The 27,898-nt window shown below is 39.9% G+C and overlaps 3 protein-coding genes across 3 annotated transcripts; all 3 read left to right on the forward strand.

The window, feature by feature from the left end:
- Positions 1-4,135: 4,135 nt before the first annotated feature.
- On the forward strand, positions 4,136-7,715 carry LOC109201202 (macrophage mannose receptor 1-like). The gene is made up of 5 exons (XM_019356771.2): positions 4,136-4,728; positions 4,885-4,986; positions 5,175-5,552; positions 5,701-6,057; positions 6,826-7,715. The coding sequence occupies exons 1-5, from the start codon at positions 4,641-4,643 to the stop codon at positions 7,170-7,172; spliced, it is 1,272 nt and encodes a 423-aa protein (XP_019212316.1). The 5' UTR covers positions 4,136-4,640; the 3' UTR covers positions 7,173-7,715.
- A 7,820-nt stretch (positions 7,716-15,535) lies between these two features.
- Positions 15,536-18,373, forward strand: LOC102081418 (C-type mannose receptor 2). The gene is made up of 5 exons (XM_019356770.2): positions 15,536-15,573; positions 15,712-15,834; positions 16,023-16,400; positions 16,561-16,917; positions 17,542-18,373. The coding sequence occupies exons 1-5, from the start codon at positions 15,558-15,560 to the stop codon at positions 17,886-17,888; spliced, it is 1,221 nt and encodes a 406-aa protein (XP_019212315.1). The 5' UTR covers positions 15,536-15,557; the 3' UTR covers positions 17,889-18,373.
- A 5,652-nt stretch (positions 18,374-24,025) lies between these two features.
- Positions 24,026-27,898, forward strand: LOC102081514 (putative C-type lectin domain family 20 member A). The gene is made up of 5 exons (XM_005462186.4): positions 24,026-24,196; positions 24,351-24,452; positions 24,641-25,015; positions 25,170-25,514; positions 27,174-27,898. The coding sequence occupies exons 1-5, from the start codon at positions 24,109-24,111 to the stop codon at positions 27,518-27,520; spliced, it is 1,257 nt and encodes a 418-aa protein (XP_005462243.3). The 5' UTR covers positions 24,026-24,108; the 3' UTR covers positions 27,521-27,898.

Consider the following 27,898-nt stretch of genomic DNA (forward strand, 5'->3'; position numbering starts at 1 on the left):
CAGTGTGGAAAGCTTCTTCATCTCCTTGATGTGAGTCAGTCAGTTGTGTAACATTGTTTACATGTGTTTTCCCTCTATCATAAACTTCTTCATCATCTTCATCATTGGAAAATCTTCTTGTGCACAAGTAAAATCTCAATATTCCCATTTTAAGTGCTGAGTAGAGTTCTCCAACTGTGACATCTTCATCAAATACAGCCTCTTCCTGATAGTCTAATATATCATGACTGAACACCTCCCATCTTCCAAATTTGCTTTTTCCACTTGGAAAGAAAAGATCTTTAGCATACTGTAATATGTCAGCTTTTTTGGAGTCTTTGGGCACATCAAAGGTCCTTGTTCCTCCTCCTCTGCGCTTTCTCACTTGCTTACCTTCATGGATCCACCCTAACTCAATTTTTCGAGTCTTTTTCTCAGCCCATCTGTTGTTTTTTGCATATGTTCTTTTTCTCTTAGAAACAAATGCCTCCTCATGATCAGGTTTCTTCTCATTTTCATTGATTCCCATCTTTTCCTTCAATTTCTCGAGCAATGAGTTTTTTCTTGATTCCTTAGTACTTGCACCACTGTTTTCCAAGCAGAACCGTCTGGCAGCTATTCGATCACCATATGTTGGGATGTAACCAGACAGGGTCTTGTCATCCATGAAATCAATCACTGTGGCATCAATCTGTAATAACAGAGATATTTATTACCATACAGAAGTACAAGGTATACCTGCTGCCACACCACATGAGGTACCTCACTAAAAAAATGTATGTACATTTCACATGTGTTTGTGTAATTGTCTGTTATTATTTTAGTGGCAGCCATCAATATTTAGCATTTATTCTTTTTCTCTCTCTATGCCAGCAACATTAATCAGATTCCCTAACACAGAGGTTCCCAAAGTGTGGGGCCCGCCCCCTAGGGGGGGCGCAGAGCCATTGCAGGGGGGGCGCGGTATGAAAAGAAAAGAAAAAAAAGAGCGCTTGGACACTGTGGACAGGTTTTTGACGGGGCTCCCACACAAACGCAAAGCAGGAGATGAAGCATTGCTGAATATGTTTCCAAACCAACTTCCTTCCAAGCCAAAGACAGGAAAATATGGTGAAGCATATCTTCCCTTTGGCTTCACCTGCACAAGTGCCAAGGTAGGTCTCCCCTGCAAAATTAGTTTTCCCTGCGTCGGGAGCAGCGCTGGGCTCTCCAAATCACGGACAAACAGGATCCCACATTCTTGATTTTTAGTTCACAAACACTTCTTGTAATAACTAACTACTCCTGACATTTTGGACATGTTAGCTCTTTATGCAGTAAAGTTACAGCGGGATACAAATAATATCAGGCTGATCCTGCCACAATTTGTTCCCCCGGTTCAAATCACGGACAAACAGTATCCCACAGCTGTTTTTGTTTTTGAACCCATTTTGCACAGAGAGGCATTTTTTGAAAAATGTATTGATAGCAATGTTGAATATTATTACACAGGAAAAAAAACAACTACACTAAAATAATCACACCGTGACGCCTCTGCCTTTGTAAATGGAGGGACAGTAACTGCGTGTGTATATGTAAGTGTGTAAAACCTGCAGATAGTCAGATTAACAGTATTTTGTCTCTATCTGCCATTCTGCAATTCATCTCATGTAAACAATAACGTGGCGCACAGCGTGACGTGAAAAGAGGCACATACCTTTGTCGTGGCGTGACGAACTCTGTAATCCTCGTCCACACGTAAACGCAAAAAAGGAGTTTTAAATAATCTCCGTTTTCGGTGAATCGAAACGCCGTTTACGTGTTGACGAAAAGCCCAAACGCATAGAAACAGCTGAGTTTTCAAAAATACCCGTGTAGGTGTGGACGCAGCGTAAAAGAGTTAGTAGTTTATTTTATTACTACCTGTAATTTATTGCAGTTTACTTGTATTTGCTTAATTGTTTACTAAATGTTTGAGGTGTGAAATAAACCGCAATGAAGTTTGTAAACAAAATATGGGTGTGTGTGTTTGGAGGATGTGTTTGTGCGGGGGGGTTGGGTGGGGTTAGGTGGTGGGGGGGCGCGAACATTTTTCTTGTAAAAAAGGGGGGCCTGGCAAAAAAAGTTTGGGAACCACTGCCCTAACATGTCATCAATAGAAATATTACAGTATATACAACATTTGAAAAAGTAAATTAGTATTCACGTATCTTTCATTTGCACAGTGCACAAAGGGTTGAACTCATTGGTTTTTAAAATTGAAGCCAAATATCAATATAAACACAGTTTAATTCATTTGTTTTTAGATAAACAAGGAAACATTGTGCATCACATAATATAGTGATATATTTAAGAAACCTGGAATCTGCAATTAGTAACATTTAATAACTGTGGTCATAACAACGACTCAGTTTTATACAGCGGGTTAATTTGTTTTACATTCTCGATTCCATATAGATCCACACCAATGCAGCCTACCGTTACGTCCTTACGCAGTCAAAGCGAGAGAAGCGAAAACCGCTGTGGTTGCTAACTTAGCAATATGTCACATTTTTAGACGCTGTAACTTCGTAAAAAGCGAGTTTAACAAATTTCCCCCTCAAGAGAGCACTTACGCGTTCTTGTAGCATTCGTAAGAGACAGTCCTCAGGTACACCACGATTCCGAAGAAATCTCAGAAGTGGGCTATCAGTGTTTGTGTCCATGTTGAAAGCAGGGCATTGAAAGTTAAGTGCCAGTTCTGAAGAGCATGCGTTCTCCACACCTACCATAGATTTGGGTTTCCGAACGCAAGACGTTTTACGTTCTTACAATAAAAAATGTTATTCTAATGGTATTTTTTTTTACGTTTGTACAATATATGATCACGTTCGTACAATATAATATTTATATTGTACGAACGTGATAATTATGTATATTGTAATAACGTGATAACTTTATTGTTCGTACAATATAATTATCACGTTCGTACAATATAATATTTATATTGTACGAACGTGATATTTATATTGTACGAACGTGATAATTATATTGTACGAACGTGATAATTATGCATATTGTAATAACGTGATATTATATTGTTCAAACGTGAAAAGTATATTGTACAAACATGATAGTATATTGTACAAACATGAAAAGTATCTTGTTAGAACAATAAACTTTTCACGTTATAACGTCATATACTTCTATTTTTCTTTTGCCTGGGTGGCAGCTCTACGCTTCCGTATCTGGCAGTGGTTATTATTAGAAACTGTTTTATATTAATGCAGTTTAAAAGATGTCACAGTATTTTACATTTGTGGGAACAGCAAGGTGATGTGTAGAGTGCATTCACAGTATTTTTCCTTGTTTAGTGCTTTAAAAGATTTTGGCTGGTGACGAGAATGAACTATTCCTCACAAACTAAATTAAATGATTATAAAAACAATCACATGTTTGAAACCTCACCTTTAATACAGAAACGTTTTACAATGCAGTTTGTGAGCTGAACTGAAGGCATAAAAATGACTATTCTACAGTTGCATCACAAAAATCTTAAATAAAGAAATACAAAAGGCTCTGAACATGCAATGCTGAGATTTACTGGAAGTCCAGAACATTTAATTATTTACTATTTAAAGGGACAGCAGCAACAAATGTAACCATATAAGAACGAGATCATTATGAACAAGTCAAAGTGTTCACAGCAAAAGTGTTTATGCCTCTTTCCCTTTTCTACATTTATCATGTTACCACGGCAACCTTAAATGTGTTTTGGGAGATTTCCCAGGACTGTAAAGTGGTAGGAAATTATCCATGGATTTCAAAAGTTTTTACGAATAAAGATCTGAAGTGTGTGTCATGCATTTACAGTCAGTCCTCTTTACAGAAGGTGGTCTTCTCAGACCCAAACTAAACTCTATGGCCTTCATGCAATTCTCTATACTTTGGTTTGGAGCAGGCCTCTCTTTATTGTCTCCAGTTGGTCCAAAGTGCAGCTGCTCGTCTGCTTACTGGCACAAAACAGAAGGAGCATATTACCTCAGTCTGGGCCTCTCTACACTGGATTCCTGTTCCTGAACAAAATCAGCATCAGCTCAAATTAAATTAATTAGATTTAGATAATTCGGGTCATTTCTTATACTGTGATGTTTATTTCCTTTTGTTCTGGTTTTAATAGCTGTCTTAGGGTGAGAGGCATGGTACACCCTGGACAGGTCATGAGTCTGTCGCAGGGCTAACGCAGACAACAATTTGCACCCACACTCATGTCTAAGTATCCAATTAACCAGTACATCCAGTAATGTAAATTAAGAAGTAAAAGGTTGATCATTTAGGTATTTCTTCAGAATTTACTGGAGCAAACAAAACACGATATTCACACCGCCTTTTCATGGACGAGTAGGTACTGGTGTTTAAACCTGGGATGTAAAATCGAGTCGTAGCTTCTATCACAGCTCTCCCCTGCACCAGCATCACATTAAAAAGTCTGTACAAACAGTAGGAAGTTATATTTAGATATTATATTTACACTTCCTCTTCCATCTTAATAGACAGTCCAAGGTTCAGTGGTTTCTTTTTCCATAGCGAAATAAAAACAAGTCCTTATATAACTCACATCTACACTGTGTCTTTGTGTCAGTGGGGAAGTCTGTATCTTAATATTGAAATGCTGAGTACAAAGAGAGTGTGTGTTAGTACAGATGGTTATTTACTGCAGAGCTGTCTGCATGAACACCAGAGAAGAACCAGATTCAAACCTGCAGGCTCATTTCATGTCTGTGTACAGAGGTGCTGTGTGGACCACATTTGAACTATTGCTTTTTTCTTCATGGACAATTTTACATAGATGATCATTTATTAAGAATAATCATATATTTCTTACAGCAGTGTGTGATAAACTAGATATCTGTGTTTAATATAAAGTGCTGTGTGTCCATCAAACAGTGAAGAGCTGCTGGATTCATTGTTTCCTCCAAATGAAAGAAAAGTCATTTTCATGTGACAGAGCGACGATGCAGTGGAGTCTGTTTCTGCTTCTTCTGATGGGTGAGTGATCATTTTACCAGGGCTCCTGATTGTTTCCACCTAAAATCCTTTAGTTTGATCAGGACTCATTAAACAAATGAACTCTGACTGAGAAAATCCAGGATTCACCTGTAAACTGGACAGTTTGATGGGAACATGAGTTTCCTGCTTGTATCAGCAGATATTCAACAGTGTTTCTTCTGTTTTAGGTCAGTGTGTCTTCATCACATGTCAGCTGTATGAGTACCACTTTATTAAAGAACAGATGAGCTGGGATGCAGCACGGGCATACTGCAGAGAGAACCACACAGACCTGGCCAAAGTGTTTGACCTGACAGACATGACAAGACTTCAAGACTCTGCACAGAGTCAAACAGAAGCCTGGATTGGACTGTACAACATCACAGGAGGAGACAACAGGAGGTGGCACTGGTCTCTGCCGGGGGAGGAATACACTGAAAATAAGACCTGTTGGAGAGCTGGACAGCCGAATGATTATAGTGCAAACCCTGAGAACTGTGTGATGACAGGAGACACGTGGGAAGATTATCCATGTAGTGACAAATTTCAGTTCATCTGCTATGACGGTGAGAATATGTGGACATTAATGTGGCGATATAATATTTAATAATGTTATAATCTGTGTTATATCATATGTTGCTGAAAGAGACAGTTTGAAGAATGAAACAAATTAGTTGATAAAGATGTTTTTTTGTTTTTCTGTTGATTTGACAGAAACGATGAAAGACAATAAAACCTTTCATTTGATTGAGACGTCTGTGACCTGGACTCAGGCTCAGAACTACTGCAGACAGCATCACACCGACCTGGCCAGTGGACTCAATCAGATATACAGTGAAAAGTTTAAGAATCTGCAGAACTCTAAAGCCTCTAAGGTGAACTTGTGGATCGGCCTGTTCAGAGACAGCTGGAGGTGGTCAGATGGGAGTAACTTCTCTTTCAGATACTGGGACATGGACTCATTTAATGATGGACTAAACAACAGGAAATGTGCTACGACTCTGTTAGAGAGATCAGGAAGATGGAGCTCTGCTGGATGTGACCAAAGAAAGCCTTTCTTCTGCTATGATGGTGAGTTTACACAGATTTATCTCAGCTGTTTGTCCAATAGATGAACTGCTGGAATCACTCAAAGGATTTTGGGTCAGTAGGTTTCTTCAGCCACTTATTTCTGCATGTATGTTGAACTCTGTCAGAGGTGAAGATGTTTAGCTGATGGTTGGAACAGAGATTTCTCTGTAGAGCGACCGATTCATCTGAAAAATCACTGAAATGTTTTTTCTTTGTTCTTTGTCTAAAACTGGACCTAGCATGTGTCTTTGTCCGGGTTTTGTGTTTATTATGGTTTTATGACTTGTTCTTTTGGACTTCAGGGATTTGCATATTCTAGCTTTGTATGAGTTCTTTAATTGTATATTTCCTTGTGCTTTTGAGTTTTCAGTATTTACATTTTTAGTTCTATATTTCTTATTGTTCATGTTTGTTCCCATCATTTCCAGTCGGTTCAAGTTTTTACTCAGTGTTGTTATTCTTTCAGTCCCTGTCTGTTCTCTTTGTGTTCTGTGTCCATGGCTGTTTACACTGTTAGTCCCATCCCTGTGTTTTCTGCCTGTGCTGACTTCAGTTTTGGTTCCTCTATCCCAGTGCTCTGCCATCTTGCTTTGTATATCTGTTTTACCTCGGATCTTTCAAGTTTCCTAGTTTTTCCTTTGTTTGTTTAGTATTTTGTTTGACATATGTTGTTACAACAAATAAAGCTGTTTCTTTCGAAGCTGCCTCAGAGTGCACAATAGCATTCAGCTTTAACTCATTTTCATGTTTTCTGTGATTTTATGGCAGATAAACTGATTCTGATCAGGGAAAACAAAACCTGGGAGGAAGCCTTGAATTACTGCAGACAGAAACACCATGACCTGGTTTCAATCAGCAACTCTGAGGAGCAGCGATGGGTCCAGGAAAGAGCCAAAAACGCCTCGACTCCTTTCGTGTGGCTGGGACTGCGCTACTCCTGCTCTCTGGGTTTGTGGTTCTGGGTCAGTGACAAGCTAGTGTGCTATGAGAGGTGGGCTTCAGGGGGAAAGACTGAAGACTTTAATATGTCTGCAGCCATGACCACAGGAGGGCAGCACGAGTGGGTCAGTCAGAGGGAAAATGAGACATTTAATTTTATTTGTATAAAACACTGAGGTTTAAACTTAAAGTCACTTCTTAGCTGCACATGTAGATTTTCTGGGGTGAACTCTGTGTTTCTGCTCAGTGTTTACAGTCTCTGGGTTTGAAATGGGAGAAAAATGACCAACAGATTATTACCTGCAGGTTAGATATGTGCAGAGAGCAGTCTGTGTTTCATTTCCTCTCCTTTACCAGAGTCAGGAACATCTTGGTTTCTTCCTTCACTGTTGCTGGATTGGTTCATTATTAAACTGTAGCAGGATATTTGTTTTGATTTAGTTCAGATATGGTGATGGTTTTAATGTTTCTGCTTCATGTGCTGTAAATCTTTGTATCACATCATTGTATCCTCAGCTTGAATTACAAAGCCTGTCACTAAAAGCAGGTAAAACCATGTTTGTGTCATGATTCCATATGAGCTCTATAATCTGATCATGTGTTCATGAAGCCAAATAAACCACTGTGTAAATGCAAGAATCTAAATGACTTTTACACCTTAATTTAACCAAGTCTGTCACTGTTTCAGCTTTCACAAGAGCTAATACAAACAGCGCCTCCTAATGATGAGACCAGTTAACAGCAAAGTCAACATGATGTGTTTCTAAAGCTGGTTTCAAGCCAGTTACAACAAATGTGCATCCAGTACATGCAATACCACAACTACCTGGATTTACAGGTACACACTACATATGTCACAGTAATATGCAATTCGCTGCAGTTAATGTAATGATGACATTTATCTTGTGTTGCACAAGTGTGTCCAAATGAAGCCTGTGTTGAGGCCCGTATCATTCTTTAGAATATCCATAAAGACAAATGAGGCCCTGCTTCTTTGAAGTGATGTCACTGCCATGTTATGTGGTTCGAGGTGTTAATAAGACACTGAAATTAGTTTTTTGTGTGAACTTGATCCGAGGTGATTCTGGGGATAGTCATCATGATGCATGATGACTGGAGGCACATTATGGAGCCACCAAAAGGCAAAAAACATCAGCACTTTGGAACATTGTGACGTACTGTCACCCAATAATAACACAAGTCTTAAATGTATGACCTAAAATGTGTTCGTTGTGGACATCTTTTCAACATCAACCTTATACTTGTACACGTTGTTTTTATAATATAGGCTATATATTATAAGAGAACTACACACTTCCTCTCACAATCATGAGCAATAAAGCAGGAGACTTGTACAAATGAACCATACATAATTCAAACGCTCTCTTAAACTTGTTAAACACATTTTACTCCTTTTAAAATGAATTTTAAAATTCATCTAAATAATTTGAACATTATTATTTTATGTTTTAACATGGTTTCAACATTTTCAATATTTCAACAGATTTAAATGAATCACAGTTTTAATCTGGTAACAAACAAATAAGGTGATGAATTAAAATAAATAAACAGTTAAAAACAGGAACATGTATTGAATAAATCAGTAGGCCAACATATAATGAATCATTTATGTTTATAAATCATCTGTATTCATTTGTGTCATGTTGACATTTGTAAAAAAAAAAAAAAACCCACAAATAAACATTATATTTACTAATCATGTCAGTTTCCTGCACCTGTCACAGACGTCCAATTGACGTACAAAAAATTACTCAGTCCAAAGTCCAAGTGTTAAACGACGTGTTAACTTCCAGGTTGGGTCATGGTTGGACATCATTTGAATGTTGTACTGGCAGATTTCATTTCTTACGTATCGATCACATATTTTAACCATATCACTGTAGTAACAGTAGTATCACTTTGTTACTTGGGTTAGCTTCACAAATGTGTCTTATGCTCTATCACATGTGGTCTACACACACACACACACACACAGTGGGGCCATTGTAAGTTCATGGGAGACGTTAAACAGATAGTGAGACTCCCTCTGCTTATCAGGGATGCAAATCTCTCATTGACGCTAAGCAGGAAAAAGTCATAATTCTCTCTCTGTGAGGGAGAAGGTTTTAGGGACGTGACGTGGGCCAACACATAAGAGTTGTGGAATGCCTTTGTCTGTGTGTGTATGTGAGAGTTCAGGATGGCAGCCATGAGCAGAAATCACCCTGGTGTTTGGCTGGGATGTTTCTCTCCACATTGCAATGTGTTTATTAAGCTCACTTCAAAAGATGCTCACTGGGGGTTTTGCAGGTTATTGTTAAAATTTCCATAACAATATGGCGTTGTCAAATAGGATTCCTCGGCTGAGTTTTGCTGAATTACGGGGATCCAATGACTAGCCATCCTGAGGGAAAATGACCTCAGTCCCTCCTTTCTTTTTTTAATTTAAGAAAAAAGTAGAAAAGGGGGAACTGCAAAACTTACTTCAGCAACTCACACATGCAGATAGTTAAAGAGCCAAGAGGGCAAGAGAAGAAGAGAGAAACGGTGAGCAGGTTTTGAATTGGGGGAGAGAGTCTTCAACCAGACGACAAGGGGCGCATGCCCAAGAGAGCACGACTGATAGTCCGATGCTGGGGTGCGCAGATCCATGATCCGACACTGGAAAATTGCGCAAATTTTGTACTGGCGAAGTTTTATTTTAGACACTCAACAAGTTGGGTTTCAGTTGACAGAAGAACCTTAATTGAGTGCGCGATCCTGTGACCTCAGCGAGCTGAGTGCTCTGTTTCGGTCCTTACACTCCTTACACCAGCACCAAGCAACAGAAGAGGAGGCCGCAAGCAGGACGCTCCTGTTGCGAAAATGATTGAGCTCAACCCCATGGCAAAGGAGTCATGGATGGGATGGCCCATAGTCTGGGTGGAAACTCCATTTCTGATTGTGATGAAATGTGGGAAAGTGTGCATGAAGTATGTTGTGTGAGAAAAACAGAAATGTCAAGACAGAAAAGAGTTAATTCAGCTGATGTGTGTAGGATGAATGATGGAAAGAGATGTGTTAAATAGTGAATGAAAGAATCAGAGAATGAAAGTGGTAATAAGTAGTGATGAAAATGAAATGTAATAAATGTCTTAGTGTGTCAGTTGCAGGTGACCACAGACCTTGATCAGCCTCCTCCACGAGCACAGCGGTCAGAGTAAAGTGATAGATTAACATAATAACACCCAACACAAGGCTTTAGCCTGTCTCGCTCAACCACCCAGGTTAGGAGGGAACTGAGGAGGATTAAAGCCAAGAAGGCAGCGGGTCCAGATGGCATCAGCTCGAGGGTCATCAGGTCCTGCGCAGAGCAACTCTGTGGGGTGATGGAGCACCTCTTCAACCTGAGCCTGAGGCTGGGGAGAGTCCCACAGCTCTGGAAAATCTCCTGTGTTGTACCAGTGCCAAAGACTTCACGCCCCAAGGACCTCAACAGCTAAAGGCCGGTGGCTCTGGCATCCCACCTGATGAAGACCCTGGAGCGGCTGGTCCTGGCTCAGCTTCGGCGCTTGGTGAGCTCATCACTAGACCCACTTCAGTTTGCCTACCAACCTGGCATTGGAGCGGATGATGCCGTCATTCACCTCATGCATCAACACTATTCTTCCCACGGTCATGAAGGACAAGCTGGAGAACTCTGGAGTGGACCATCACCTCACTACCTGGATTTTGGACTACCTCACCGACCGACCGCAGTATGTGAGGACTCAGGGCTGTGTGTCGGACAGGGTCGTCTGCAGTACGGGGGCCCCACAGGGAACGGTTTTGGCACTCTTCCTCTTCACCATCTACACTGCAGACTTCTCCCACAACTCCACCCAGTGCTTCCTGCAGAAGTTCTCTGATGACTCTGCAATAGTCGGCCTCATCACTGATGGGGACGACAAGGAGTACAGAGGACTGACTCAAGACTTTGTGGACTGGTGCCAGCTGAACTACCTCCAGATCAATGCCAGTAAAACCAAGGAGCTGGTGGTAGACTTCCGCAGGCACAAACATCCTCCACTGCAACCACTGAACATCCAAGGTATGGACATCGAGGCTGTGGACAGCTACAGGTACCTTGGTGTTCATCTGAACAGCAAACTGGACTGGACTCATAATTCAGACGCCCTCTACAGGAAAGGGCAGAGCAGGCTGTACCTGCTGCGGAGACTCAGGTCGTTTGGAGTAGAGGGCCCACTCCTGAAGACCTTCTATGACTCTGTGGTGGCCTCAGCCATCTTTTATGGTGTGGTCTGCTGGGGCGGCAGCATCTCTGCTGGGGACAGGAAGAGACTGAACAGGCTGATCTGCAGGGCCAGCTCTGTTCTAGGATGCCCTCTGGACCCAGTGGAGGTGGTGAGTGACAGGAGAATGGTGGCTAAGCTGTCATCCCTGTTGGACAACATCTCCCACCCCATGCATGAGACTGTGACAGCACTGAGCAGCTCCTTCAGTGGGAGACTGAGGCACCCACGGTGTGGGACGGAGAGATTACGCAGGTCTTTCCTCCCCACTGCTGTCAGACTCCACAACAAAGACTTTAACTGATCTAACACACACATCCACACATGTGCAATAGCAATAACAATAAGTGCAAGTGCAAGTCTTTTCTGGCATCGTTGTATTATACTCAATTGTATATAGCATTTGTATTCTATTTTATTTTATTTTATTCTATTCTATTGTGTACAGTATCTATTGATATCTTATTCCAGTGTTTTTCTTTTTCTAATTCTCCATGTAACTTTACACTGTCCAAATTTCCCACAGGTGGGACTAATAAAGGTTATCTTATCTTATCTTATCTTATCTTAATTGGAATCATACCCATCCCGTGTTTTGGCTGAAGAATTAACAGCTTCGCCTGCATTTACATCTTATCCTGAAAAAGAAGCTTCGAGGACAACCAACCTCTCCCTGAAGACAAAATGAAGTTCAAGAATCAACAGCAGGTGAACAGACAGCTGCACTGCCCTAAATCTTGAACATGTACAAATACACATGCACAAAATGATCCTGGTGTTATTTGTCTCATAACTTCCCTTCAACTCATTCATGTCGCCTAAAAGGTAAACCTGTTTCTCCATCACCTGTTCAACTCTGATGATTCAGTAAGGACATCTCCTGGTTTCATCTTCAGGTTTCCCTCTCACCAGATATATCGGTTATATATCGGATATCGGTTTGGATACCAGCACCTTTACGGCTGTGGCTCCAGCAAACATCAGCTGATACTAGAAAGTGATATTAAATAAATTCTAACAACAGCTGATCAAGCTTAAACGTGCTGCTGTTGTTTATCTGCTGGTTTCTTCTTTCTGGCACAAAGTGGGCGATAAATAAACAAGAGAGAAAAGCCGATCAGCTGATCATTGATCAGTTTCATGATCGAAGTAGAAACAGGAGAGGGAGGGGGAGAGAGTGAGAGAAGAAGAGCCAGTAAAGATGCAGAGTAACTCGAGCTTTGTGTCTTTTTCCATTCTAGCTAAAGTACGAGACTAGAAATTTTTGACTTGTTCCATTGGCAGATTTTTGCAATTATATCAAGCAAAAATATCATGTATTAAGTGCAAAAATCTTCCAATGGAGCAAGTCAAAGTTTTCTAGTTTCAAGATTCACTCTCTTAAAACAAATTTATATATCTTACTAAAATGTTATTTTTTAGCTGATTTTATCTTATTTTTAAGTGCAATGAGATATTTTTGACTAGAAATAAGACAAACATATTTGATAAGATTTCGAGTCTTTGCAGTGCAGTGTCCGAGTCAGTCAAAGTGTTCCTGTTTACACTGTCAAAATGTGCCAATATATGTGAATGTAAACAAACTGCGGCAGACCTGATGGCGTTTTCATGCTTTTCAGCATTTCTTTGTTACTAACACACATGGTTACTGTACAAAACGTAGCTGCAGCTCTCTGCTCACAGCTCAACATACCAACAACAACAACAAAATTCTAATGACAGTAAAGAAGTGTGTGAGGCATGATTGCGGATGCTGTGCAGGTGAGTCCATCTCCGCTGCAGCGGCACCGCAGACCACAGCCCGCCACACTGAACAAAGCTCATTTAACTCTAATAAAGACTTGAACTTTGCAAGCATGTCATGAATGGAAAGTGAGTATGAGAAGTCTGCGAGTCATGCAGATTTGACTGTTTCTGCTTTCAGCACGTCAATAATTTGTTTGTTGATGTAAAATACATAAGCCATAACCATCATGGTTCAATCAACCAGCTGCGATTCACTAGACTGCCACTTACTGACCGTCTCTTCTCATTATAGTGACTCTGTGTACCTCCACCCAGGCAACTCCACCTTTTTCCCTTCCCAGGATCTGTTCTTAAACTCTTGCATCTAGTCATAGCGCACAGAGTTTCACTTTTCATAGTTCTGGCCTCATTGTTCACAGTTCATTGTTCACAGTTCATTGTTCACAGTTCATAGTTCACAGTTCATAGCCTTCATAGTTTCCTGCACTGTAATTAAACTAGGCACTGTAAATAAAGCACTGTATTCACGTCTTCTTGCTTCTCTCTGTGTCTGCATTTGAGTCCACACACACACAGTCTGGCCCTCTCAGCCATAACAAGGTTCTTAGATTTAACAGTTTATGTACTTTTAAATGGCAGATAAATTGATTCTGATCAGCAAAATCATGTATCATCTAATTAAGGTGGGTAGAAAACCAAGAAAATTTGAAAGTGATCCAGTCAGAAGTAATCTGCTTGTACAGTAATGTTAGACGGGCTCATTTGATCTGCTGCAGACAAACAGGGTGGGACTCTGCTCATTTGTGATGAAAACATAACAAAATGTTGACACTTCAGAGGAAGAGACCAGAAATATGGAACATAAGACTCTTAGTAAACTGTGTGGAGCAACTCTCACCAGTAAAAACACAGCAAACTTTTACTATTCATATTGTAGTCACTGAATCAACTTCACATTTAGTCTACCGTGATCTTAATGTGATAAGTGGCTGGAGGATTGCCAGGATTTCTACATTGGGGGAAACCAAACAACCCCTGCCGAAGCAGTTGGCACAACACAGAAGAGCCACCTCGTCAGGCCAGAACCCTGCGGTGTATTTACACCTACAGGCCAGTGGACACTCTTTCAATAATGAGGATGTAACATCCTGGACAGGGAAGAACGCTGGTTTGAGCGCGGAGTCAAGGAGGCCATTTACGTGAAAAGGGAAAGACCATCTCTGAATCGAAGAGGGGGCCTAAGGTCATTGATCAGTGTGCTTTGATCAGTGGTTGTTGATCAGTGGTCATGAGAGTATTAATGATCATAAACTGACCTCCCAGCCCATTGTTAATTCAGTGGGCTGGTTTCAGTTACTGTGCTGATATGCTGAGGAAACCTGCAGTCAGCTGAGACTGAAGAAGTCGGTTGGATGAGTGACAAAATGTTTCTTCCACTGAAAATGCTACTTGTATGAAAGCATACAAGACTGAAAACAGATATAAGATCCCTAGAAAAATTATATAAATGAAACTTTTATGTTTTGGATACTTACTAAAACAATATATGAATGTGGCCTTCATGAGTCTTCATGAGTAAGCCTTATATGATTCACTATATGAAGTAGGCCACATTTGATGCAAGTCTTTTATAAGTTTTTACTATTTCTTTTCCATGTGGGTAACCTGGACAGGTAGCCAGTCTGTCGCAGGGCTTACACATCGGCACAGACAACAATTCACATTCACATCTATGGGCAATTTAGAATCAAGTCAAGTACAGTACAGAGTGAACAGAGCCTTTTCAGAGACTCTGGTACTAGATATGACATAGAACGGACAAACATGGGACTATGTAAAGTGCAATGTGCAAAGATTACAAAAGAACAAGACAAGGCAGTGCAACACTAGACAGAACAGGTTGATTCAGACACGAGACAGGGCAAAGGAAATGTGCAAAATACTGGCTACTGTGCAAAAAGTAACTTAGTGTCTGTAGGTGTGTATGTGAGAGATACTGCAGAGAAGTGCTTGGTAGTAACGTGTGTGAAGGTGTGCGCATGTACGTCATTCCAAGTTTCCAATTAACCAGTACACCCGGTATTATGAAGTAAGAAGGAAAGGTTGATAATTAACACGTTTCTTCAGAATTTACTGGAGAAAACCAAACATGATATTCACATCCCCTTTTCATGCAGGAGTACATACTGGTGTTTAAAACCTGAGATATAAAATCGAGTCATAACCTCTCTCACAGCTCTCTCCTGCAACAGCATCACATTAAAAAAGGTTGTGTAAACAGATAATATGTTTAAACTTCCTCTTTCATCTTGATAGACAGTCCAAGGTTCAGTGGTTTCTTTTTCCATAGGGAAATAAAAACAAGTCCTTATATAACTCACATCTACACTGTGACTTTGCGTCACGGGGAAGTCTCTATCTTAATATTGAAATGCTGAGTACATAGAGAGTGTGTGTTAGTGCAGATGATTATTTACTGCAGAGCTGTCTGCATGAACACCAGAGAAGAACCAGATGTGAGTTTCAAACCTGCAGGCTCATTTCATGTCTGTGTACAGAGGTGCTGTGTGGACCACATTTGAACTGTTGCTTTATCTTCATGGACAATTTTAAATAGATGATTATTTATTAAGAATAATGATATATTTATTACAGCAGTGTGTGATAAACTAGATATCTATCTGTGTTTAATTTAAAGTGCTGCGTGTCCATCAAACACTGAAGAGCTGCTGGATTCATTGTTTCCTCCAAATGAAAGAAAAGTCATTTTCATGTGACAGAGCGACGATGCAGTGGAGTCTGTTTCTGCTTCTTCTGATGGGTGAGTGATCATTTTACCAGGGCTCCTGATTGTTTCCACCTAAAATCCTTTAGTTTGATCAGGACTCATTAAACAAATGAACTCTGACTGAGAAAATCAAGGATTCACCTGTAAACTGGACAGTTTGATGGGAACATGAGTTTCCTGCTTGTATCAGCAGATATTCAACAGTATTTCTTCTGTTTTAGGTCAGTGTGTCTTCATCACATGTCACCTGTATGAGTACCACTTTATTAAAGAACAGATGAGCTGGGATGAAGCACGGGCATACTGCAGAGAGAACTACACAGACCTGGCCAAAGTGTTTGACCTGACAGACATGACAAGACTTCAAGACTCTGCACAGAATCAAACAGAAGCCTGGATTGGACTGTACAACATCACAGGAGGAGACAACAGGAGGTGGCACTGGTCTCTGCCGGGGGAGGAATACACTGAAAATAAGACCTGTTGGGGAGCTGGACAGCCAAATGATTATAGTGCAAACCCTGAGAACTGTGTGGTGACAGGAGACAAGTGGGAAGATTATCCATGTAGTGACAAATTTCAGTTCATCTGCTATGATGGTGAGAAAATGTTGACAGTAATATTCTAAAACAATATTTAATAATGTTATAATCTAGTTTATAATCTGTGTTATATCGTATGTTCCTGAAAGAGACAGTTTGAAGAATGAGACAAATTAGTTGATAAAGATGTTTTTATGTTTTTATGTTGATTTGACAGAAACGATGAAAGACAATAAAACCTTTCATTTGATTGAGACATCTGTGACCTGGACTCAGGCTCAGAACTACTGCAGACAGCATCACACTGACCTGGCCAGTGGACTCGATCAGATATACAGTGAAGAGTTTAAGAAGCTGCAGAACTCTAAAGCCTCTAAGGTGAACTTGTGGATCGGCCTGTTCAGAGACAGCTGGAGGTGGTCAGATGGGAGTAACTTCTCTTTCAGATACTGGGACATGGACTCATTTAATGATGGAGTAAACAACAGGAAATGTGCTACGACTCTGTTAGAGAGATCAGGAAGATGGAGCTCTGCTGGATGTGACCAAAGAAAGCCTTTCTTCTGCTATGATGGTGAGTTTACACAGATTTATCTCAGCTGTTTGTCTAATAAATGAACTGCTGGAGTCACTGAGAGGATTTAGGTCAGTAATGTAATATGTGCATATTTTTGGCTGATAGTTGTTCCAGCTCCATGAAGAACAGCTTTAACCACAGAAATCTTGACGGTTATATGTCTGAAGTAAATTAATTCCTTAAATGTTTACTTACATTTTCTACCAATAATATGCTGTTATTATGACCATTTTTATAATCACAATAAATTATTTAACTCCTTTTATGAGGCTCTGCTCTTGGTTGGCTTCCTCTGAGCTGTACAATTTAACTACACCATTTATTAAAAAAGAGGAAAACCTTTAATTACAGATATTTTATAAATGTAAACTGTCTTCTTCATCCACATCATGAACTTCCTCCGTTCTCACAAAGCTCTCTCTCTTTTCTCATTGTTCTTCCTCAAATGTTCATTAGAGCTGTGCACCTAACACACCCTACACAGCACTACACAGTCACAGGTGTAACTGTCCAAATGTTTGTGCCTGTCTGTCTTGTTTCTGTAAGTGTGGACTGTTCATGTCTGTCATTGTTCATAAAGCACAGCAAAGACTCAGAGCTCTTTGGGTTTTGTGGTGACAGATAACATGATCCTGATCCATGAAGAGAAAACCTGGGAGGAAGCCCTTTATTACTGCAGAGAGAAACACCATGACCTGGTTTCCATCACCAACCGCCAGGAGCAGGCGTGGCTTCAGGAAAAGGCCAAAAACGCCTCCACTCCTTTTGTCTGGCTGGGGCTGCGCTACACCTGCACTCTGGGCTTCTGGTTCTGGGTCACTGATGAGGTCGCTGAGTATAATAACTGGGACTCTAACAGCACAGATGATGTCTGTGACGTGTCTGGAGCCATGGACACAGCAGGAGAGCAGAAGTGGGTCAGTAAGGCTGATAATAATAAGTTTAATTTCTTCTGTTCTAAACATTAAAATCACTGTAAACAGCACCAACAGCTGCTTATCTCCTCAGCTGGTTTTTGGTTGTGTTTTGTGAAGGGATTCTTTAGAGGGATTGTGAGAGATGTACTTTTTCACAGTGATGTTTTAGGTTTTATCTAGCACACTTTTTATCAACAAAAACTTAATTTTGTTATTGAAAAAGAATCTATTCACACAGAAACTATACAATGTGTAGGTTTTATTATATTGATGTTGTGGTTAAAATCTGGTGATGGTTTTATATAAATTAATAATACAAAAAGGTTATGAAGTGTTAATTGAATTCACTGTTGATGAATAAACTGTTAAACCACAGTTGTTGTTTTTAATAATCAAATTACATCATGAAACAAAGTGTTAAAGTACTTTGAGTGATCAGGAAGACTTTATAAAACTACATATCCCCCCATCCCTGTTTTAATCTTCTTATAAATCTTTTAGTTTAAATTCACAAATAAATTCAGATTTGGATGGGATGGATTTTGTTCATATTTGTGACTCATGGTTTGTTTAATGTTTATACTTATATTTGTGATATGTATTCTTTGTGGTGTTTAGTTTTGAAACTTGTTCTCAGGTGTCTTACAGTTAATTCCACTCTTAGTGTTCAGCCCTTTCGTGTCCCCTGTATGTCGTCGATTCATGTTTGGCTTCCTTTTTCTTGTCTGCCTTCATTTTGCCCACTTGTGTTTCATTCTCCTCAGGTGTCTCCACTTTCCCCAATCGCACTTCTCTGTATGTGTATGTATATGTAACTAAACAGCTAGATTTTTATACCTCAGGCAGCTTCTGCATATCTGCACGTGGCTTTTCATAAGTGAGATGGCCATAGTGTCTCTCTCTCTCTCTCTCTGTCTCACACACACACACACACACACACGCACACGCACACACCAACACACACACACACACACACACACACACACACACACACACACACACAGACAAGGTACTCTTTGTTTGTATGTATACCTTTGTAAGATGTCATATGTATATTCATATAACCTCAATAAAAGAGCAGTGTCATGAGGGAGCGGACGAGAGCAACAAGCGAAGGAACAGCGTTTGTCGAGTTGGTCTTCCTCGTATCCGAGAAACAAAGAACTTTGCCTACTCGTGTTTTGCTTTGCTGTGTAGTAGAATTGTCTTGAACGTTCCAGCGAATAGCGAGCTCTCTTTAATGGTTGTTTTTTCTTATTTTAATGACTGCATCAGAGCACAAACATGTGTCACAGCAGCTGGCCAACAGGAAAAAAAAAAGACATGTAACTGGTATTTGATATCAAAATAGCCAATGTGAAATATGTCTGATTTAAAACACTCATTGAGTTTACAGTTACTATCATAGTCCATGTGAGCTGCTGGTAGTTTTCCTGTGTCCTGATTCAAGTCCATGTGCATCCCTTGTTTTTCTTCTGCTACAGCTCTGCGGTCATGCCATGTGTGGGAGTCTTTTGAGTTGATTTTGGTCAGTCGGTTGGGTTTGACAGCTTTCTGCTCTTGTTGTTTGCTTTGTCTTTTTGCTTGTTTATTGGATTTGATAACGTAAAAAACTTCAAATAGCTTAACAAAAATCTGCTTTTCATGATAAAAATATTTGACTCTTTAAATTTAACAAAAAATATATTATTTTTTTAAATAATCTTAAATTTTTATTCTACAAAATGTGCAACAATTGAATTTGTTTATTCTTTTTAGCTGATAGTCTGTGGGACCCAGGAAGACTGTAAACCTGCATCTCTACCAGTTTCTGTGCATTCCAGCCTCTTCTGTTCCATGCAAGAGGATTTTCTCTAAGGCAGGAGAAATTGTCTCCATGAAAACATGCAGACTTGGCCATTTTTACTTTACAAGTTCACAATCAATTCTACCTCCAGGTCACATATAAAGAATTTGACCTAATATAATACTATTTATAAACATACCTGTCCAGCTGTCCAGTGGTTAATTCCATAAGTACATGGAGGCAGGATCTCAGAGTAGAAGCGTACTCCATAATGTGTTGTACATTATTATATTGATATTATATGTATTTTTCATCTATTGTATTTACCAGCATCACGGTGGCACAAGCAAAAAAACACCACACCATGGCACATGTTTAAATAAGGAAAGGTTGTTGATGACATTTATTTGTTAGGAAAATAAACATAATTTTTTCACCCCAGAAAATTAATGTTGAAAGCAACACAATGGTGGCCCAATATCAGACAGAGTTGTGAACTCCACTCTGTGTAGTGGACATTCATAATGAAGAAGGTCATTTTATTTTGTAGATTCAAGCTGGTCTTCATATTTTTGGCCACCAGATGTCACCAGAGAGGACTGTGTTGAAAAGCTTCGAGTAATGAACCGTTTTTCAATACAAGCTTCAACGTTTGGCAATCACAACTATTAACACATAAGAACCCAGTAACATTTCTACTTTGTTTATTCCTTATTTGGAAATGAATCTGCCAGACAGGCCTTTGCTTATTAACACAGAATTTAGTTCTTATTTGGATTTCCATAACACATGATCATCAAACATTTGCTGGATTGGTTTAACAACAAATTATTTGACAGCTTTGTTTTACATCACACAAATGTGCATGCTAAAAAACAAATCTTGCTTTATATTAGAGGTATTTTCAACAACCTACTGCAGGGAACAGACCAGATTTCTGTAATAAACTAGTAAAGACATACACATATGTCAAGAAAAGTGCAAGAAGAGAACAGAAAATAACATTATGTATCATCAATACCATGTTCATATTATTGTTGTCAGTTCTTAATGGTGTTCAGCCAAAGCCATCAGACTAGTGCCAACATCTGTGTGGAAGCTTCTTTGTTTCAGCAGGTTTTGGAAACCAGGTTTCCAGCCATGGAGATAAATCAACCACACATTAAAGGATAAGAATGCTGAGTGGGTTCAAACTTACTTTTGTTAAGAGAAAACTAGATTTCTAGAATTGGCTAAGTGGGAACATGAACTGCCCGGGTGTGCTGCCATTTTGGAAATGATGTCATGAGTTCCCAGAGTCACTTACTTGTCATATGACTGCATCAGGATGTTCAGTACATGTCACTTGTTGATTTCATTAGTTAAAAGTCATGGTTAAAACTTTAAAAGGAACTTTTCTCAGAGCTTAAAGGGGCGTGGCACCTGTGAGTCTGTGGGTTCTCATTGGTTAATAGTCAGACTTCAGAGTGAACTGACCAACAACACAAAACTTTGTGTGCGCCCCTCGACTGCAGCGGCAAGTCATGCTGCAGACGATGAGAGGTGATGTTCCTGACATTGTGCTGTTTTGTTGGCTAATTTGGGATCATCAGTCAGATCTGCCACTGTATCATTAACCAAAACTCTCTTCTCAACAACTGCTCTGCTTACACTATTTGAATTAATTTCTATTATTTAATATAATTTGCCTTGTTATCTTTTGTATTTATTTGATGTGTTTACCTGGTCTCTGGTTTTTCTTCACTGATGATGTTTCTTCAGTTAAAACTGATATCATGTTTCAAATGGTGGGCTCATTGGTGTGTGTGTGTGTTTGTGTGACCTCCTGCTCACCAAAACACAAGAAACAGAACCTTCACATGGGATGCGTCTGTGATAAAACACTACAGCTTTCCCCCAAAACCTCGACAGGCTGGGGAGGGGCAATGTCTTTGATCACACAGTTTGAACCAAGACTTTACAAATTTAGGAAACACAATGACAACATTCAACAATTTGACTCTAACAGTGTGTGTGTGTGTGTTAGGGATGGGTATCGAAAACCGGTTCTTGCTGAGAACCGGTTCCCACTGTTTCAATTCCTTGGTATTGTTTGCCATTTTTGCAAACGATCCCCTTATCGATTCCAGTCGCCCCGAATGACGTCACCACGTTGCGGAGCGTCATTTACCTGGCAGGGGCCCTAAGCGGCTCAAACGCTCAAAAGTTTGGTTATACTTTATGAGAATGGATGACAACGGGGCAACTTGCAATACTTGCAAAGTAGATATTTCATTTAAAGGAGGAAACACTACGAATATGCAAAAGCATTTGCTCACAAAACACGCGATGACCTTAAATGAATGTCGTGTTTTTAATTCCGTTCCGGACTCGTGAATCTCAACCCAGCAGCAGCAGTAACGTTTGCACGTCCTCTCCCGTTAATGCAGCAGGTAAATAATCAACTAACAGTGCATATTATGTTAGCGCGATCTGCCTTATTACAAAACCTGCTATTACTGTGCATTTAGGTGACCATGATGAGAGAGACAGACAGAGTCTGGCTGGCAGTTCTCGCTGCAGTCTACCGGTAGCGTCTCCTTTCAGGCGAATGTCACCGAGCAGTGACTAAGTTTGTGGGGGGTCGGCGGGTCGGCAGAGTTTGACCCCATAAACGACTTCCCTAAACCTGCTGGTCTGGTAGTCCAGCAGTTCATCTAAACAAAGGGCACTTATATTTAAACAGATATACGTGTGTTTGCTATACCGTATATCAGAAGAGAAGATACAACCTTGCTCACGATCCCAAGAGGTGTGTGATCTATGCCAGAACACTCTGGAGAGGAGTGAACGCACTCCCCTCTTCATGCTACACAGAGTTGTTACAGACCTCCTAGGATGAGACATTCTTTCAATCTACAAATGATTATATACTTCTACGCATATATAAATATATATTTCTAAGCATAAAGTCTAAACAGTCTCCCTGATTCATACGGTGAGACAGTGAAGTGGTCTGAAGTGTACGACAAATCAAATATACATTCATCATAAGGCTCTGGCAGTGGTTATTATTAGAAACTGCTTTATATTAATGCAGTTTAAAAGATGTCACATTATTTTACATTTGTGGGAACAGCAGGGTGATGTGTAGCGTGCATTCACAGTATTTTTCCTTGTTTAGTGCTTTAAAAGATTTTGGCTGGTGACGAGAATGAACTATTCCTCACAAACTAAATAAAATGATTATAAAAACAATCACATGTTTGAAACCTCACCTTTAATACAGAAACGTTTTACAATGCAGTTTGTGAGCTGAACTGAAGGCATAAAAATGACTATTCTACAGTTGCATCACAAAAATCTTAAATAAAGAAATACAAAAGGCTCTGAACATGCAATGCTGAGATTTACTGGAAGTCCAGAACATTTAATTATTTACTATTTAAAGGGACAGCAGCAACAAATGTAACCATATAAGAACGAGATCATTATGAACAAGTCAAAGTGTTCACAGCAAAAGTGTTTATGCCTCTTTCCCTTTTCTACATTTATCATGTTACCACGGCAACCTTAAATGTGTTTGGGGAGATTTCCCAGGACTGTAAAGTGGTAGGAAATTATCCATGGATTTCAAAAGTTTTTACGAATAAAGATCTGGAGTGTGTGTCATGCATTTACAGTCAGTCCTCTTTACAGAAGGTGGTCTTCTCAGACCCAAACTAAACTCTATGGCCTTCATGCAATTCTCTGTACTTTTGGTTTGGAGCAGGCCTCTCTTTATTGTCTCCAGTTGGTCCAAAATGCAGCTGCTCGTCTGCTTACTGGCACAAAACAGAAGGAGCATATTACCTCAGTCTGGGCCTCTCTACACTGGATTACTGTTCCTGAACAAAATCAGCATCAGCTCAAATTAGATTAATTAGATTTAGATAATTCAGGTCATTTCTTATACTGTGATGTTTATTTCCTTTTGTTCTGGTTTTAATAGCTGTCTTAGGGTGAGAGGCATGGTACACCCTGGACAGGTCATGAGTCTGTCGCAGGGCTAACGCAGACAACAATTTGCACCCACACTCATGTCTAAGTATCCAATTAACCAGTACATCCAGTAATGTAAATTAAGAAGTAAAAGGTTGATCATTTAGGTATTTCTTCAGAATTTACTGGAGCAAACAAAACATGATATTCACACCGCCTTTTCATGGACGAGTAGGTACTGGTGTTTAAACCTGGGATGTAAAATCGAGTCATAGCTTCTATCACAGTTCTCCCCTGCACCAGCATCACATTAAAAAGTCTGTACAAACAATAGGAAGTTATATTTAGATATTATATTTGCACTTCCTCTTCCATCTTAATAGACCGTTGAAAGTTTCTTTTTCCATAGCGAAATAAAAACAAGTCCTTTCATGACTCATATCTACACTGTGTCTTTGTGTCAGTGGGGAAGTCTGTATCTTAATATTGAAATGCAGAGTACATAGAGAGTGTGTGTTAGTACAGATGATTATTTACTGCAGAGCTGTCTGCATGAACACCAGAGAAGAACCAGATTCAAACCTGCAGGCTCATTTCATGTCTGTGTACAGAGGTGCTGTGTGGACCACATTTGAACTATTGCTTTGTCTTCATGGTCAATTTTAAATAGATGATCATTTATTAAGAATAATGATATATTTCTTACAGCAGTGTGTGATAAACTAGATATCTGTGTTTAATATAAAGTGCTGGTGTCCATCAAACAGTGAAGAGCTGCTGGATTCATTGTTTCCTCCAAATGAAAGAAAAGTCATTTTCCTGTGACAGAGCGACGATGCAGTGGAGTCTGTTTCTGCTTCTTCTGATGGGTGAGTGATCATTTTACCAGGGCTCCTGATGGTTTCCACCTAAAATCCTTTAGTTTGATCAGGACTCATTAAACAAATGAACTCTTACTGAGAAAATCAAGGATTCACCTGTAAACTGGACAGTTTGATGGGAACATGAGTTTCCTGCTTGTATCAGCAGATATTCAACAGTATTTCTTCTGTTTTAGGTCAGTGTGTCTTCATCACATGTCACCTGTATGAGTACCACTTTATTAAAGAACAGATGAGCTGGGATGCAGCACGGGCATACTGCAGAGAGAACTACACAGACCTGGCCAAAGTGTTTGACCTGACAGACATGAGAAAACTTAATGACTCTGCACAGAATCAAACAGAAGCCTGGATTGGACTGTACAGCGAGCCAGGAAGAGACAACAGGACGTGGCACTGGTCTCTGCCGGGGGAGGAATACACTGAAAATAAGACCTGTTGGACAGCTGGAGAGCCAAATGATGGAGCATACCCGGAGAACTGTGTGATGACAAACAGGACATGGACAGATGAACCATGTAGTCGCACGTATCCGTTCATCTGCTATAACGGTGAGATTATGTGGACAGTAATGTAATAATACAATATTTAATAAAGTTATAATTTAGTTTATAATCTGTGTTATGTCATATGTTCCTGAAAGAGACAGTTTTAGGAATGAGACAAATTAGTTGATAAAGACGTTCTTTTCTGTTGATTTGACAGAAACATTGAAAGACAATAAAACCTTTCATTTGATTGAGACGTCTGTGACCTGGACTCAGGCTCAGAACTACTGCAGACAGCATCACACCAACCTGGCCAGTGGACTCGATCAGATATACAGTGAAGAGTTTAAGAAGCTGCAGAACTCTACAGCTTTGTGGATCGGCCTGTTCAGAGACACCTGGAGGTGGTCAGATGGGAGTAACTTCTCTTTCAGATACTGGGACATGGACTCATTTAATGATGGACTAAACAGCAGGACATGTGGTACGACTCTGTTAGAGAGATCAGGAAGATGGAGCTCTGCTGGATGTGACCAAAGAAAGCCTTTCTTCTGCTATGATGGTGAGTTTACACAGATTTATCTCAGCTGTTTGTCCAATAGATGAACCGCTGGAATCACTGAGAGGATTTAGGTCATTTATGTTTTTGTATCTCAGTTGGCTCTCTCTGAGCTGTACAATTTAACCACACTGTTTATTAGAACTGAGGAAAATCTTTAATTATTAACTGCAGAACCAGTGACATTGACTCAGTGCACACTTACAGATTTTTTATATATGTAAACTGTCTTCTTCATCCACATCATTAACTTCCTCCCCCCTATCAAAGCTCTCTGTCATTTCTCATCTTTACTATATAAATGTTCATTAGAGCTGTTCACCTAATGCACCCTACACAGCACTACACAGTCACAGGTGTAACTGTCCTAATGTTTGTGCCTGTCTGTCTTGTTTCTGTAAGTGTGGACTGTTCATGTTTGTCATTGTTCATAAAGCACAGCACAGACTCAGAGCTCTTTGGGTTTTGTGGTGACAGAAAACGTGATCCTGATCCATGAAGAGAAAACCTGGGAATTCTACTCCGCTTATTTCTGAGTTATTCAGTAGCTTGTGGAGATTTCATGCCCTATGACTTCTTTATGACGTCTGTATGACCTCTGTTTCTTAAGGTTTACTATGTCATTGTTTCGAAGATCAGCAGGTGTCTGTCCCTGCGTGAACCTGTGGTGAGAACAAAGTTAGAAAGTTCACTATTTTAATATTCAAATACAGCAAATATATTCCTTATGCAAAAATCATTCTAACAGAACGTTTCCTGCAACAACACACAGCCATACACAGTATGACACGAGGTGAAATGCTTGTAGCTGTGCAGTGCCCAACCATTAAATGACAGTAGCTTTACAGTAAGATATACAAATTTACAGGTTACTACAAAATTTACAGCTTTAACTTAGAAATTTACAGAAAAAATGTGCAAATACCAGTTTACGTAAGAGATTATTAGTCAAAAGAAAAGAAAAGATAAATTATAGGAAGTGTGCAAGAAGAAAAACCAGAGTGCGTGTGATGATGTGATGTGTGGCAGAGTCCAGTCCTATACCTGGTTCAGGGCTGGAATAGCCCGGGGGAAGAAGCTCCTCCTCATTCTCTCTGTTTTAGCCTTAAGGGAGCAGAAGCGCTTCCCAGACCTCAACAGTGAGAAGAGTCTATTGTTGGGATGGGAGAGGTCCATCGCAATCTTCCTGGAAACTGTCCACTCTCTCCACTGGCGTGCCACTGATGATGAGGGGCTTGTGATTCCTCGCCTGCTTTGTAGTGAAGGGTTAGGGTTTATGTTATGTATTCTTATGGTGTATAGTTTTGCTTCTTGTTGTCAGTTTTCTTACAGTTAATTCCCCCCCTTAGTGTTCATCCTCTCGTGTCCTCTGTATGTAGTGCACACTTACAGATTTTTTATATATGTAAACTGTCTTCTTCATCCACATCATTAACTTCCTCCCTCCTATCAAAGCTCTCTGTCATTTCTCATCTTTACTATATAAATGTTCATTAGAGCTGTTCACCTAATGCACCCTACACAGCACTACACAGTCACAGGTGTAACCGTCCTAATGTTTTGGCCTGTTTGTCTTGTTTCTGTAAGTGTGGACTGTTCATGTCTGTCATTGTTCATAAAGCACAGCAAAGACTCAGAGCTCTTTGGGTTTTGTGGTGACAGAAAACGTGATCCTGATCCATGAAGAGAAAACCTGGGAGGAAGCCCTTTATTACTGCAGAGAGAAACACCATGACCTGGTTTCCATCACCAGCCTTCGAGAGCAGGCGTGGCTCCAGGAAAAGGCCAAAAATGCCTCCACTCCTTTTGTCTGGCTGGGGCTGCGCTACACCTGCACTCTGGGCTTCTGGTTCTGGGTCACTGATGACGTCATTGGATATAATAACTGGGACTCTAACAGGAAAGTCGATGTCTGTGACATGTCTGGAGCCATGGATACAGCAGGAGAGCAGAAGTGGGTCAGTAAGCCTGATAATAATAAGTTTAATTTCTTCTGTTCTAAACATTAAAAGCACTGTAAACAGCACCAACAGCTTCTTATCTCCTCAGCTGGTTTTTGGTTGTGTTTTGTGAAGGGATTCTTTAGAGGGATTGTGAGAGATATAGTTTTTCACAGTGACGTTTTAGGTTTTATTTAGTGTATTTTTTATTTTCCTACATAAACAAAAAGTTAATTTCTCTATAGAAAAAATGATGTATGCATGCACCTGTACCTTTACAACTATACAATGTGTAAGTTTTATTATATTGATGTTGTGGTTAAAATCTGGTGACGGCTATATGAAGTAACAATACAGAGAAGCTATGAAGTTTTGTTAATGGAATTCACTGTGTTTGAATAAACTTTTAAACCAAATAGTTGTTTTTAATAATAAAAGCACAACATG

Source organism: Oreochromis niloticus, linkage group LG3, assembly GCF_001858045.2.
Source record: "Oreochromis niloticus isolate F11D_XX linkage group LG3, O_niloticus_UMD_NMBU, whole genome shotgun sequence".
In the NCBI taxonomy this organism is placed as follows: Eukaryota; Metazoa; Chordata; class Actinopteri; order Cichliformes; family Cichlidae; genus Oreochromis; species Oreochromis niloticus.

What these genes read in the sequence shown, in the direction of transcription:
- LOC109201202 (XM_019356771.2), top strand. Translation starts at nt 4,641, where the DNA reads ATGGTTATTTACTGCAGAGCTGTCTGCATGAACACCAGAGAAGAACCA. An exon ending in GTTTCTGCTTCTTCTGATGG is followed by an intron (nt 4,987 to 5,174) that starts GTGAGTGATCAT and finishes CTTCTGTTTTAG; the next exon opens with GTCAGTGTGTCTTCATCACA. An exon ending in GCCTTTCTTCTGCTATGATG is followed by an intron (nt 6,058 to 6,825) that starts GTGAGTTTACAC and finishes ATTTTATGGCAG; the next exon opens with ATAAACTGATTCTGATCAGG.
- LOC102081418 (XM_019356770.2), top strand. An exon ending in TCAGTTCATCTGCTATGATG is followed by an intron (nt 16,401 to 16,560) that starts GTGAGAAAATGT and finishes TTGATTTGACAG; the next exon opens with AAACGATGAAAGACAATAAA. An exon ending in GCCTTTCTTCTGCTATGATG is followed by an intron (nt 16,918 to 17,541) that starts GTGAGTTTACAC and finishes TTGTGGTGACAG; the next exon opens with ATAACATGATCCTGATCCAT.
- LOC102081514 (XM_005462186.4), top strand. Translation starts at nt 24,109, where the DNA reads ATGATTATTTACTGCAGAGCTGTCTGCATGAACACCAGAGAAGAACCA. An exon ending in TTTCATGTCTGTGTACAGAG is followed by an intron (nt 24,197 to 24,350) that starts GTGCTGTGTGGA and finishes TCCATCAAACAG; the next exon opens with TGAAGAGCTGCTGGATTCAT. An exon ending in GTTTCTGCTTCTTCTGATGG is followed by an intron (nt 24,453 to 24,640) that starts GTGAGTGATCAT and finishes CTTCTGTTTTAG; the next exon opens with GTCAGTGTGTCTTCATCACA.